Source organism: Abrus precatorius, unplaced genomic scaffold, assembly GCF_003935025.1.
Source record: "Abrus precatorius isolate BTA unplaced genomic scaffold, Abrus_2018 Scaffold3, whole genome shotgun sequence".
Taxonomy (NCBI): Eukaryota; Viridiplantae; Streptophyta; class Magnoliopsida; order Fabales; family Fabaceae; genus Abrus; species Abrus precatorius.
This window is the reverse complement of record NW_020874373.1, coordinates 9,461,972-9,477,563: the sequence shown is the minus strand read 5'-3', so window position 1 is coordinate 9,477,563 and position 15,592 is coordinate 9,461,972. Positions and strand designations below refer to the sequence as shown.

The window sequence follows — 15,592 nt, the reverse complement described above, 5'->3', positions numbered from 1 at the left end:
ATTGCTACCTAAGGTCGCTGGTTGATCAATTCCCTCCTCATGTACATTTCTCAAATATTCCCCACCTAGATCCCAATAGATGCTCACCCACAATAAAAACTAAATTATAATAGTAAAAATTATAATGCCAACTATTAGAATTTTGAACATCAACTCAATCTAACGTAAGAAGAGAGTAAATTTTATGTTTAAGCTCGATTTATCTAAAATGTTTTAGACAACTTAACCTTATAATCTTCTAACTTGTATACTTTTTAATTTATTAATATAAATTAAACCATAGCCACTTATAAGTATTTTTTTTATTTACTAAATTAATAATAATTTTTTTATAAAAAAAGGAATTCTCTGATATTTCTTGTAAAATCTATTAAAAAAAGTAACTTTTCTGCTTTTATATTTTGCAACAAAAAATAAAAAATTGCATATTCTTTTGTAACTTAAACGTTTCGCTAGCTTATAAAAGTTGTTACAAAATCCCGTAACACACGCTCGACGGTCCAAGTGCGTACCGTACATGGCAAACCCCAACGTAAACAAAATAAAAAAGCCAACAAAGTCTACTCCATTATCAATGCCAACCACTCTACCACGTGGCACTTTACTAATCCAATTCTTCGTTAAATTGGTTATAAAAGAGCTAAATTATTTTATCCATTATCGGATTAATTATTTCTTAAACCTATCAATTAAGTGCACTAATTAAATGCTCTTTTGATTTAAAATAGATATTTCAATTTACTTATTGGATAAATAAATACTAATAAGTATCTTATGATATTCTACCTTTTATGTTTTGAAATTTCCTACCAATAAGCTTGAGGACATTTGTTAACGTGATCTAATTAGACATACTAGAATATATGAATAAATTTTTTTTGAAAAAAGTTAATGTCCTCTTGGAATTCTATATCAACATGTTAATGTTAATTTGAAACAAAATAAAAATCTCAAAATGTGAATTATTTAAAACAGAGAGTATATTATTAACACGTTATTAACAATGTTTGCTAATTATCAATTAATTACGATAGTTTATAGTAATACAATAATAGTCAGTTGATATAATAAACATAATTAGGTATAAGTTTATGCAATAATTTCTTTGACGAGTTATAATATAACGATCTCATTCAGCATTCCTCTACTCTCTTTTTTTCTACGTTTTCATTGTGGGGTTAGTTGAAATGAGTGAAATATTTGACTATTCTTGAAGGACAAACGATTCCTACCTTGAATCCCCAGCGATTTAGAGGAACAGTAAAATATTACATAGATTATTACTTCTATGAACGAGCTTAAAATTGACCCAAATTAACCACAAAATCTATTAGTTTAATTACATTGTTGATTACTTTTTCCTAGTTTAATTATGCACTTTTTAATTTAAATGATATAATTAAAGCAATAAATATTTAATTGACGATATAAATCAAGTTAATCAAACTATTTTTCATATTTTAACAATACTTAAAGTATTGTTCATAATTTTTTTAAGAATGGCAAAACAATTCAACCTACCATATTTTACCCTATCCCGCTATCAACCAATAAAAAAATGCATTGGGTTCAATCTACCCTATTTTTTAAGACAGATTAAAAAAATTAGCAGTTAGTGATTTGACTTGCTTAAGTAAATACAAAAAATGTAATTATTTTAATCATTATTATTTAAAAAATTAATTCAATGGTTAAACCTGCCCCTCCTCTATATAATCCAATTTAAAATATAGGTAAGCGGAGGTAAGCTGAAAGATTTAAAATCACAACTTGATCTGTTAAATTTGGTAAATTAAGCGAGTCAACTTCACAGATGGTACCAGTTTTTTTAAGCACTTGCAGAACATCTCAGGGGAAAAAAATATAATTTATTATATCATTCAATAAATGCCAATGCTAATATGATAACACAAGTCATAATCGTTTTTAAGCCATTACCTTTAACCAAAGTAAGACACGTGAAATCATAGAAAGAATTATGACAACTTCTTATTCCAAGAACGCCAAATCTATCTAATAATAAAAGAAGAGGAGAAAGTAAAGACAAGAATCCGATATTAGAATTATGCTGTATGGAGCAGTGGTTAATAATGGAACACGTAGACGTTGTACTCCACAACAGCATCCCCTGTTTTTAAGTCAACAGTGTGAGTCTTGGCCTGAGCATAACCACGTGCGAATCGGAAAGCACCGCTTCCGCCAACGATTGGCATTTCCCTGACGGCGGAGAACACCGCATTTCGCCCCAACAAACTGAGTGTGCTGCCATTGTATTTCCCCTCCATGAACGCCAAGTTCATGACCATCAACAACCCCAACTCGTCCTGGGCCGCAGAGCCGTAAATTCCTTGGGCCTTTCCCACGAGTTTGGAGCCAGGTTCGGGGCCGACAGTCAATGGGTCGTCGGTCATCACCATGAGACCGAAAAAGGTGGAGGAAGTGTTGGTCATGTGGGCCTCGGCCACTTTGACCGCGGTGGGCTTTGGGCCGCTGACAATGTCGTGGAAGAAGAAGTGAAGGTGGCTGAGCTTCTCCTTTTGGAGGCCCAAAGACGTCGGAGGAATGCTTCGGTAGAAACGTGAGGATTTGGCAGTAACTAGTGAGGAGAAGAGGAGGGTAACGATGAAAATAGAAATTAGGGTTTTGGGTTTGGCCATAGAGATAATGGAGGTGGTGATGCTGAAGACCCAAAGATTAGGGAATGTAAAAGCAATGAGAAGAGATAGAAGTTTTGGAATCTCTTATAGAGTGGATGAAGCATGGGAGTGACGCAGACGCAGAAACTTTTTGGACCAAGAATTTTGCTACCTTTACTTAATAGGGTGTGGTCCTTTGGAATATCTTTTACTTTTTCTTTTGCAAATGTGTGTGTTAGCTCTCAGGTTTTTTTACTGTGTGAGATGAGAGAGAGCTACTGTATTACTCATCAAATATCAATTATAAGAATAATTTTAAATCTATTTATAATAACTCCTTGTTAACAATTTTATAAATAAATATTATTTTAATCTTTTATATTAAAAGCGTTGGTAATTTTATACAAAAATTCCCTTTAAACTTTTTTTAAATAACTTATTTTATTTTGATATAAAAAAATTAAAATAAATATAAATTTGATAATTATGTGTTGTTAATATAGAAAAATGACACATTATCTAAGTGACAAGCAATTTGGTTGGGCACTTAGATGAGTCTTTTTTTATATACAATTATTCGAATCTTAGTAGCAAACTCCGTGCCACTCAAACCAATTTTCGATAACAATGACACATTATTTTAATTATAATATGCGTATAACCATGTATTAATAAAATGTTTTTTTAAAGTTATTATATTTGAACACCGTTATGTATAATATAATTCACCAACTTAACTTGCTTGTTACTCTTAATTCCCATTTTAAAACAAGTTAAATGAGGTATATTAGAATTGTCGGAATACAGTTTTTAAATTTTTATAATAAAAACAAATGAGTTTAAATTATATTTTTAATCTTTACAAACATAGTTAATAAACATCAAATCAAAATTTTAATATCAATAAAATAAGCAGTTATTTAAGCTAAAATTCCTAAACGAGTCACTCATCAACTCCTAAAACCGAGATAGAGTAATACTTTCAATGCATTTTAAAAAATAAACTCGCTGAACCTATCAAGTAATGGTCACAACTCAGTCATTAGAGAAATTTATTAATCAAATTTGATAGTTATTACTTATTTAAAAGAATTTATCGCCATTATAACAAAAGAACTAACTTTAAATTGAAATAAAAACTAAACGATTAAATTTTAAAAATTATGGTAGATTCAACCATAAATTTAAAGAATAAAAATAATAATTTCCTATTAATAAGCAAATTTGTTATGATAAAAAGTTAATGTTATAATCATATTAAATAAAAGTTTTACTTATCAGATCAGTTGTAACTGTTAATTTATTTTATTTTTTTCTGCTGTTGTTGTTAATTTATTTTTCAACGAATAATAAATAAAAGATGTCATTTTCTCTCTTTTTCAATAATTAGTTGATATTCAATGCAGAGACAAGTTAGCAAAATGACAATAAGTAGTGACCTACGCTGTATGCATGTGATTTGTGAATCTAAACAGAATGATTCTTTTCAACTATCAACTATTCAATTGAACCTCTGCCATAAAGTTAAAGTAAAAAATATAGTAATAACGGAGGTTTAATTCGAATGAGTTAAGCAAGATTTTAGCAAAAAATTGTTTTTGGTAATAATCTCATTTATAACATTTAAGTACATAATTCGGGTTAGATATAAATTAAATTAGATAAAAAGTAAATAAAAAACACAATAAATAATGTAAATTTAATTATACATTTTTAATTGATGTTTGTACATAAATAAATTAAACTAAATAACATATTATTATATATCTTAAATTAAACAACCTCATATAAATATCTTAATTTAAGTTATATAAAAGAATCCACCCCAACGTGTCCTAATCGAACTAACTGTTTTCTTCTCTTTTTTTTTTATTTCAAGAGATAAATATTCGTTCATAAAATGTTACTAATTACTTTTAAAAATAATGTATACTATTTTATCTCTACAAGTCATGAAAAAATGGGATGGATTTATTTTTTATTTTTACTCAAGTTAAAATTTTAATTGAGTTAATTATTTATACTCCAATTTAACTCAATAGAATCAATTAAAAGTAATTTTTCTAATTTAATATATAATTTTGTTTTTAATTTTTGAAAGAAGACTTTTAGTGTTTCTAGTGTGACTCAAATAAGATTCTTTATAGCAAAAGATACTTATAGTCTATAAATAAATAAAACAACTCAATCAAAACTCTATAAAATAAGATTAATTAAACTCATTTTTTCACATAATATATTAATCTTAACCGTATACATAACTAAAATATAAAACAAAAATTAAGATATATTTTAATATTTTTTAAATGAATAATATTAATATAAAAAGGAATTCACTTTACTCTTTAAAATAAAACGTAGTTTATAAACATAATATTTTCTTCATTCAGTTATTAGCTTAAGATTTTTAACAAATAAATTAAATTTATAAAATTTTATAAATTTAAAAAATTATTTAAATTTTATTAAGTGACTTTATTTTGATTAATAATATATTTTATAAAATATAAAGAAATGTTTATATATGATTATATAACCATGAATGTTAAATTTATGTTGAATCGATCATGTATAATCATAAAAATAATATTATATAATTTAATGATTAAATCAATTGACGAATATAAAAAAAATTTAAATGAAGCAAGTAACCAAAACTTATTTCTAAAGCAAGTAAATTTATTTTCATTCAAAATAATATCTATTAAATCAAGAACTATTAATATCAATATATAATTGTTAAAAAAGTATAAATTTTGAAAACATACATGACAACAAGGGATGGAATGACCCAAAGTATAATCTATGCGAGTCCTAAAAGCTATTAGTGAGATGGGTTGGGTTATGAAGACTCTAAAAAGTTATTATTACCCTTTTAAGTAATTATTTTTAACAAAAGAAACATTCGCTGTTTCAAATAAATTTAGATTCTCTTGGGTTGCTAAATTACATTATTTTGTGCCTGTTTATATAATAATGCTAACAGAGAATTGAAAAGCGAAAGAAAGACAACGCAATTAAGACATTATATTTCCCTTCTGTGAACTCAGAATTCATTAGCATCACCAGCGCAATCTCGTTCTTGTCCGCAAAGCCGTACATTCCTTGGGCCTTCCCACGTGTTCTGGGCCCATGGTCAATGGATCATCGGCCATCAATATGAGACCGAAAAGTGTGAAGGAAGTGTTGGTTTCATGGGCCTGGGTCACTCTGACGGTGTTGGCTTTGGGCCACCCACTGTCGTGGAAGTAAACGTGAAGGTGGACCAACTTCTCCTTTTAAAACCCAGAGATGTTGGAGACATGTTTCGACAGAAATGATGGTCATTTGCAACAGCTAGCGAGGAGAATAGAACAGTGAAGGTGATCGTGAAAATAAAGGTGAGGTAATCTTATTTAACTTGAATAAGATTGTCTTCAATAAAAAAATATTTTTAGTCAAGACAAATAAAAAAATCATGTTAGTAAAATTTTAAATTATTTAATAATTATTTATGAACATCAAAGCTCACATAAAATATACTTTTAAAAAGTATGAATAAATTTATATTATATTCCTACGGTTGTTTAATTTTTTTTAAAATTAACATGGTTAATTAAGGTAATTAAAAAAATTACAGTGTATATATTGAACGGACAAATTTCCCTTCTTCTGTCCCCCGGTTGTTTAGTGCGAATTTCTTAAACCCCATGAAAATTATGGGCATGCCCTGAGTCTAAGAAGTAGTAGTTTAAAGAAATACGTAACATTACCTGCAAACTATAAAGTAAAAGTCAATTCGTTTGCTTTACTTTTTGGTGAGAGAGTTCTGAAAATGGACGAAAAAACGAACGCTAACAGCTAAACTAAACGTGGAAGCCGCCAGTCCTTCTATTTCTGCGTTAGATAGTTGTATTGCTCACCACTCACAATGCACACTGCATAGACATAGTCATCACAAGTGGCTCCTGTTTGTCTAAGGGAGGAAGATAAGACTCCATCTTTACTCTCTTCTTACCTTGTTCAAACTCAACCTTTTTATATAAACTTGTCAAAATATAATTGAATGATGACGTACTAATTAGTGTTTAAATTATGTAAAAAAATTTAATTTTATCTATTATATAAAAAAATTAACTTAAATTGTGGAATTGATAAAATTTATTTTTGATAAAAGAAATATTAAATTTTGAACCCTAATTTTATTTTATGTCGATTTTCTTAAAAAATTTATCCTTATTTAGATATTTTGTAAATAAAATATAAAATCATTTAATTTTTATATAAGTAATATTTTTACATAAAAGTGAATATATTTACTTTTTATATTTATTTACAGACAAAATTATTAATAATATATTAATATTATCATAATTTGATTGACAAAATATGTTCAATAACATGTCTGATAAATAAACATTACATTTAATAAATCTATTGCAAAAATTAAAAATAAGAAAAAAAAATTAGTACATAAAACCACTGAATACAAGTTTAGCAATAAAAGAAAACAAAACAATAACTACTCGCTAAAAACTAAACGTTATAGGAAAGATTATGTGTATTGGCTTCAAGGTCTTTCCAATACTCAGTCTTTTAAGCAGTGCCATGTGTGTACCTTTTGTACAGTAAATAATTTAGACATACATTGTTTCTAAAATTATGAAATAAATTTTTTCAACCTTAAGTTCGTGTCGTATAGAGTAATATCAACTTCATATTCTCACGAATATTGATATATAATTTTAAATAAAATAAAAAATTTCTCCATTGCAAAAATCTAGCTATATCATTTTTTGTTTTCTTATATTTGCCAAATAAATAAGAGCATCAGTAACTTTTTATCATTATTTTGTTTAGTATTGCATAAAATATATAAATTAAACTTAAAAACACATTTTTTAAAAATTATTAAGGGTAAAATTTGAAAGTTGAGTTAAAAATATAAAGAGCGTAAATAAACATACATTAGAGTAGTAACAATCCCAGTGTGTTTGGTATAATAGAAAAGTATACATGACTGTGTTAAGCAAAAATATTTTAAAAAATAATTGTAAGATAAAATAACTAATATTGAAAAAATAATGTTACGAACAAATATTATATAAATAATATAATTAATTATCTTTCCTGAATTGCGATTGTACACATAAGTGTTACTTATTCAAAAGATACTATTAAAAACTTTTTTAATTTAAGGTTGAGTTGAATTGATTTTGAGAAAATTAGTTTTATTTAAATTATAAAAAATAATTAAATATATAACTAAATATATATAGATTGATTGGAAAATATAAAATAAAACTTTTGGATAAACAAGTAGCAGCTTTCCCATTTGAAAAATCAGTTTAAAACGATTTATAGTTTATGTTTTCTTACGCCCTTAATGTGGGATTATTTTTGTGACGTCAATGTTGAATTATTAATGAAACAGCACAACACACGACTGTTGAATACTTACAGACACATGAAATTACGAAATTCTCATCTCTCTGATTACAGGAACGCGAGATGTGAGGGGAAACAACTATTGCTTTGGTCACAATAAATAAATTAATATATATTTTATGTTGATTTTAGTCGCAGCCGTCGCACTTTTCCACTATGCCGTGTCAAATTAGCCTTTTGTTATTATATTCGAGAAAAAATGCTAACAGAATTATCTGTTAGTTAATAAGTTGTATGATAATGTTAAAAAAATTATAGTATAAAAAAATCATTTCTATTTTTAAAAAAAATTATATTATAATACCTAGCTAGCTACATTAATCCTTTAAAATGTCAGATAATATATCTAACTATATATATAATTAAACCAAACAATTAATTATTGATCAATTAGGGGCTGGTTTAGGTGATAAATATTAATTTTTAAATTATTTTTTTTAATTTTAGTTTTTTCATATTGTACATGTTTTTATTCGAATAAAATTCTCTTTTATAAAATAAAACATATGTAGTCTAGAATTTTTATATATTTTTAACATGAAATTTAATTAAAAATATTTATTAATTTCTTAAGAATTTAACCAAATCCTTAGAAAAACAGTTTGATTTCAGTCTAAATCTTTGGTATATTACTTGAATTAATTAAGTATTTTTATAAATTCAATTTTTTATTTTAACTTAATTTAATATGATATTTGTTGGATATAAAAATATATAAGTAAAAATATTAATAAAATTAACGCGTGATTCTCACCTCAAATAGGTTTCCTTTTCTATTTATTAAATTTTCAGAGTTTTATTTAACTATAAAAATATATTATTAACATTTTTGATATACAAATTTTTATAATATAATTAAAGACATGAATTAATTGGTATAAAAATATTTTAGCTTAATTAATAATTTTGAGTTCAAATTCGTGTGTATACAATTGTATTAAAAACTCACAAGAATAGTTTATTCTACCTACGTAAAAAAGTTCATTATTGTGAATTATAAACGTAGTATAAATTAAGATATAAATTTCTAGAACATATTGACCTCCGAATTAAATAACAATGTTAAGTACACGGATTAAACAATGACCCATCAGGCATCACTTCATTATTTAGCTTAGAAGTGATTTGAACAAAATCAAACGTACATTATAGAGTTTAATATTAATTTATCGTTAATGCAACATTGACTTACATGAATTATACATCACACGGACTATTTAGAGTAACTAATATTAAAGGGTTCAAGGTCTCAATAGAAGCATGAAAACTTGCATTATTTTTGTTGAACAAAGCTCTGGGTTTAATTATTTAAAAGACACGTACTAAGAAGATCCAGTATCAATCTTCAAAGAGAACAAATTCAAGAGGGTAACAACAGTAGGAGGCACTAACCTAATGGCAAAACATTAACATAAGGAGGAATATATATATATATATTGGTTAATTAAATCTCAATAATGGAGCAAGAATACATCGTATTCAACGATGGCATCCCCTTTGGAGAAATCGACAGAGTGAAACTTGGCCTGAGCATACCCCCGTGCAAATCGAAAAGCTCCAGTGCCGCCAACAATGGCCATCTCTCTCACAGGTTCACTCATGATCATGTTCCTTGCCAACACGCTAATGCTGCTGCCATTGAACTCACCCTCCGTGAAAGCCATGGTCATCACCATCATTAGCCCCATCTCCCCTTGCGATATAGAGGTGTAAATTCCTTGGGCCTTTCCCACCAGTTTGGAGTCGGGTTCCGGCCCAACGGTCAATGGGTCGTCCATCGCCACCACGGTTCCGAATGGCAGCGAATCCACGACCTTCCCATTGGGCTCCGCCACAACCACCATGCTTGGGTTTGGGCCGGTCACAACGTCATGGAAGTAGTAGTGAAGGTGAGTGAACTTCTCCTCGCGAAAATCGAAAATCGATGGGGACGTAGTTTGATAGTAACTAGCAGTGACCAGAGAGGATAAGAGGAAAGAAAGGTTAAGGCAAATGAAGAAAGTGGATTTGGCCATGGGGTTACTGATAGGAACTATGAAAGCAAATAGTCGACAATGTACGAGTAGCAAGAGTGACTAGTTACGTCTTGGACTCGATTCATAGCATTCTAATAGGCAATGATGAGCTATTTATAACACGCCATGCTACATGCTACTTAGAAATTCGAAGGCAAGAAATGTCGACGATTGATTTATATTTTGTGAAACTGAAATATGAGAAAATTTTACGTGAAAAATGATAATATTATATTTATGATGGTGGCGTCAGTGGATGTGTCTACGAAATATTTCCGTTTATTATATGGTGGCTGAGCGCATATCTTTGATTTATTAAGCGCCTATTCAAATATGGACACATCTTGCTTGGAATATCATACTCTGTTCATGACGTGTTGACGAATACCAACCATGCTTGGAATAGTACTATTTAGTCTTACTTCTTTTTATCAGGAACGTTATAACTAAGGAGACGAATATATTATTTTGAGAGCATTTTTTGTCAAATTTATTTATTTAATTATTTTTTAAGAATATTAAACATTGTCGACTTAATTAATTACCTATTTGAAATTCTATATAAATAGATTAAATCTACGCAATCACATACGAATTAAAAGTTATATGATATATCATTTGTAATAAATTAAAAATAAATTTATCCACAAGAATTAATCTATTTATTTAATTTGTTTCCTATTAATAATTATATCATTCAAATCCAGATTTATTTTTATCAATAAAAATAAAATATAGTTATCGTTGAAATTGACAATTTGTAACAACATTAAATAATAAAATTCTGCTCTCACCTTAGGTTTTTAAATTAAATAAATAAATAGAGACTTAGTGCTTATTTGTTTGGCACAGAGAGAATTGTGGCGACAAATTCTCTATTTAACTATTTAACCTAGCTTCTTATTCAAATTTTGATTTTAATTATTAATTAAAATGAAATAGTTCTCCACGTGTTTAACTGTAAACGAACGTCTATGTGCGACAAAGAAATCAATTCTATTACTAAGAAAATTTTGAGCTTGGTGGCTACAAAAATTCTCTACCTCGTTTTAATATATTATTATTTTCTTTCCTTTTCAAACTAAAAAGTCAAATTGTTACGCATTTCTACAGAAGCCGGAGGCTATTGCATAAGTGATTCCTTTAGCTATTTTAAAGCATTTGCTTTGATGGTACAAAGTTTTGCTAAACAAATTGTCATATTAATAATAATTCTTTTACGTTGAATTAAAACACTAATAAAGAAATTAGCCTTTGAAACTAAGTACAAACTTGGATTAAAAAAAGGAAACTGAAAATTACGCTGGAGAAAACTCAATTAATAATACAAGTCTACCACAGCGGTTTAGAAATCATACTTTTAGTGTAAGTTTTTATTATAAATCAATCTCGTATTATCGCGGCATTAAATAATTTGGTTGTATTATAAATTATACAAGTTAACTTTTAAAAATGTAATGATAATATTGTAATTTTTGACTTTTGCACAATATGAAATATATGGGTAATAAACTAAAATTAAATTTTTAATTAAAAAAAATGTCGTGCATTTAATGGTTCAATAAGAGATCGCAAAGATTTGTTACTGTAAATAAAAAACTTTAAATAATTTTTTAGTCTGTACACAAAGTTTCTTTTTGTTTGGTTTCTATATAAAAAATTGTTTAATTTTTTTTCTAAATAGTCTTTTATTGTTATTTCATCTTTTATATTATATATATAATTCTTAGTCCAAGGAGAAAGTTTAGAAAAGATACAATACAATAAAGCAAGAAATAAGAGTTTACGATAATTATAAATAAAAATTTGAACAAAATTCACTACAAATTTTAATCAATAAAATAATAATAAAAAATAAAGCAAAGCTAAAAGAGAAAACCTTATTATAAAATAAATCAATGACTTTGGCACTAAATAATTATAAAAAAATGATTTATTAACTTAATTTGAATAAAGTTCTCATTACTTAAAGTGTTTATAGAAGTTGTTAACAAAAGTTGGTGTTTAAACAATAGGCAAAAAATTATTTTAATTTTACTTATTACGAAAAAACAAAAGAAGATTAATTGAGTTAACTTTTAGGGTGCTAAGTTCATTGATTTTAGTTTTTGTTGGAGAGAGTAGTGAGAGTGCTTTCTATTTGTTTTCCACATTTATCGTCCCTTGTTTAGTTTTTGTTCTTAGTAATGATATTTCCACTTATTAAAAAAAATGAGAGACTAATGTGAGATAAAAGGAGTTATGTGATGAAAGAAAATAAGAAAAAGTGTCAAAAAATATTTTAAATTTTTTTCATAAAATTTTTTTATTACTATTTTATTTTTGGTCTACATCAGTCTTTACTTAAATAGAAGGTTAAATTATTATATTTTAATATTAATAATCATGCATAATTTTATTGATAAAAATGCTAAATAGTTTTCTACTTACATTAGTATATATTTTAAAAGACGAAATATTATAAGAGTACGCATAGAAAAAGTATTAAACTGTTTCTTTAGTCTGGCTATGTATAAGGCTATCAAAGCTTCTACCCGAAGCCCCAACAATTAATGATTTCTAAAAACAATATTAATTATTAATATTTATTAATTAAAAATTGTATTTATTAGTATTAAAATAATATTAAGAATACAAAAATTTTTACTTAAAAATCATCTATTTTAAAATTCAATTTTATAAATTTATAATTATTTTATATATCATGACACTTTTTTTATTAGTCTTAATATATATATATATATATATATATATATATATATTCTATTAATTAATATTATAAACACTATAATAAAATAAGAAATTAAATTAGATTACTGAGAGTATCAATATTTTTCATACTGTCATTCCATCATAAATTATCATATAGTAAAAATTATTAATTTTTATAATAATTAATGTAAAAATTATTACTGTGATGTATTCTAATTGATTAATAATGTAAAAATAATGCACCAAAATTAAACTTTTAAAAACATTTATCAATATATAAATAGTCATAAACGTTAACTATTTAATAAGTTTAATTTTAGTATATAGTTATTAGTTAGTGTAGAATTTTTTACACTATTTACTAATAAAAATACATTATATATAATTGTTATATTAATTCTTATAAAAGTAAAAATTACTAATATTACAATCCACTTACTCTGTTAATTTATACAAATTAAATTCTTATTTAATACACATAATTTTTATGAAACAATGTCAACATTTAAATCTCAAATTAATAATATTGACGAAGTCAACAATGTCTCAGAAAACTTACATGAATTAACTTTAATATCAATTAAAGAAGAATATCAAATAAAATTGATTACAAAAATTTGGTAATTGATTTTACATCTTACAAATTTCTAAAAAATTAAAATAATAATATTTCCATACTACAAATAATTTAATTAACTGTCAACAGTCGAACTTTACTATCCTTTAGTTATTTCACTTGTATTTGTATTATTCTTTTTTATGAAATGATTCATTCTCTAATGAAAAGTCAGAGAAAAAATTATCACATTTTACTAGACAATATATCTATTTAAAATGTTATGTATTGATGTATAAAAAAAGAGCATGTTCATTTTGCTACTATGATTAGTCAAACTAAAATTCAAATGTATTACAAACGAAACATACAAAAATCAATTATACAAAAAAATTCAAATATTTTTGTTCAGACTTTAAACAATTTTATCCACTTCATACTAATTTTATTCATGCAAGTAAAATTTAAAGTAATATTAATTTTAGAAGAATTAAACTAAATGAAAATTATTTAAGTATTCTTTTATTTGGATTTACAATAACAAATTTATAGGTAAGTATAAAATACTATTAATGGGTATTATTTTCATGTATATTTTTTCTAGTTATTTTGTATATCATAAAATTAAAAAAAAATACATAAAATAATTAGTTTTTATTGCTATTTATTTGAAATTTTTTTAAAATAACTATTAAAATGTAAAATATAAAAAACAAAAGATAAAAAAGTATATAAATAGAATAAATTCTTTAATAAAAATAAAAATATCAAATATTATTTCTATAAAAAAATTAATACTATACTTGTATATACATGATTTATTGTATATCAAATTATCTCCCACTATTTCTGTCCTTTATGACTTGTCTCCGATCCATTGGGTCACTGGCGTCTCAATTCACAAAGTACGGAAACGGCCCAAAATTATTTTGAAAATTCATATATAACTGCGGTTGTTAATGTTTGAAAAAAAAGCTGAAACTATCTTATTTTATTTGTTAAAAAGAGAGCTCTCGTTTGCATTCTCAGTCCCCCAAAAATATTTACATAAAATTATAAATTCTCACATTTACAATTTTTTAATAGATTAAATTATAAATCACTACTTAACACACAATTGCTCAAAAGACTAAAAAATGACTGCATAAAATGATTGCATATTTTTTAATTTATAATATTATTTTTTTTGTCAATTCTCTATCATCCTTACTAGAAACAGATAACGTTTGAGAAACAGAAATAAACTTGTTTTGACACCTATTTGTTAGGCAAGTATACTCGTCAAGAAATAATAAAAAATTTTAAAATAAATTTTTAAAATATCATCTCACAAAGATTGATTTTTAATTATTTAAAAATTTTTAATTCAATTGTTTGAGCCTAAAAGATGTGACATCTTATAAAAACCAGAATTTAATTATAAAATTAATTATGAATAAAAGCAAATAAAACAACACATATTTTGGTTGAACTTATAGGAGAGGAATTTAGGGCGTATAAGTTTTCTCATTCAATCCTTTATTTTATTTTTTCATTTAAATCTAAATTTGATTTCTTTGTTATTACAAATCATTCATACTATTAATATCCAATGATTATGAAATATTAATATTCTTTTTTCTAATTAATATTTTCAATGATCATGCAAAACATCAATTAAAAAAAGCATAAAGTACCTATGAACTATTTAATTTAATAACGATTAGAAGAGAAAGATTAGTTTGGTCCACCTAATCCTTTGTCTTATTTTGCCATATAGATTCATTAACTAATCGAGGTTCGATCGTCTAAGGATATAATTAATTAGGATTATAATTATGTGCAATAGAATAAAAGTTAATCACAAACGGAAACTAAATATAGATTCAAACTTCAAAATCTCATAAATTCATGAATAATAGTTCTCATAGCCCTAGTTATGAACTTAATTACTCATGTTAAAGGAAAGAACTAAAATAATCATAAACTAGAGATGAGTTCCTGATCTTTAAGTACGATTGCTCGAAACTTCAAGTCTCACCAAGAGTATGTCAAAGATCATGTACAAGAGAAATGAGATGTGAAGTGTACCAAAGAGTAAAAGACAAGATGTAAATAGTGTGTCCAACAAGATGCCTAAGATATCTCTTTTATAGGGTTTGAAAACCCTAAAAGCTCTTTATAATTGGGCTTCCTGCAAATGAGTATGACTGTGCAAAGCCTTGATGAAAGGGTATGGATGTGCTGATTGCTACGACGCTCTAATC

The 15,592-nt window shown here is 26.0% G+C and overlaps 2 protein-coding genes across 2 annotated transcripts; both read right to left on the bottom strand.

Moving 5' to 3' along the window:
• Positions 1-1,883: 1,883 nt before the first annotated feature.
• On the bottom strand, positions 1,884-2,760 carry LOC113862799 (dirigent protein 22-like). Its single transcript, XM_027496005.1, has one exon. It carries the CDS (start codon positions 2,655-2,657, stop codon positions 2,085-2,087), a length of 573 nt encoding a protein of 190 aa, XP_027351806.1. The 5' UTR covers positions 2,658-2,760; the 3' UTR covers positions 1,884-2,084.
• Positions 2,761-9,506: 6,746 nt separating this feature from the next.
• On the bottom strand, positions 9,507-10,144 carry LOC113863229 (dirigent protein 1-like). Its single transcript, XM_027496730.1, has one exon. The coding sequence runs from the start codon at positions 10,076-10,078 to the stop codon at positions 9,515-9,517; it is 564 nt and encodes a 187-aa protein (XP_027352531.1). The 5' UTR covers positions 10,079-10,144; the 3' UTR covers positions 9,507-9,514.
• Positions 10,145-15,592: the final 5,448 nt, after the last annotated feature.

Excerpts from the sequence above, each read along its gene's own strand:
- LOC113862799 (XM_027496005.1), bottom strand. The coding sequence starts at position 2,657 with ATGGCCAAACCCAAAACCCTAATTTCTATTTTCATCGTTACCCTCCTC.
- LOC113863229 (XM_027496730.1), bottom strand. The coding sequence starts at position 10,078 with ATGGCCAAATCCACTTTCTTCATTTGCCTTAACCTTTCTTTCCTCTTA.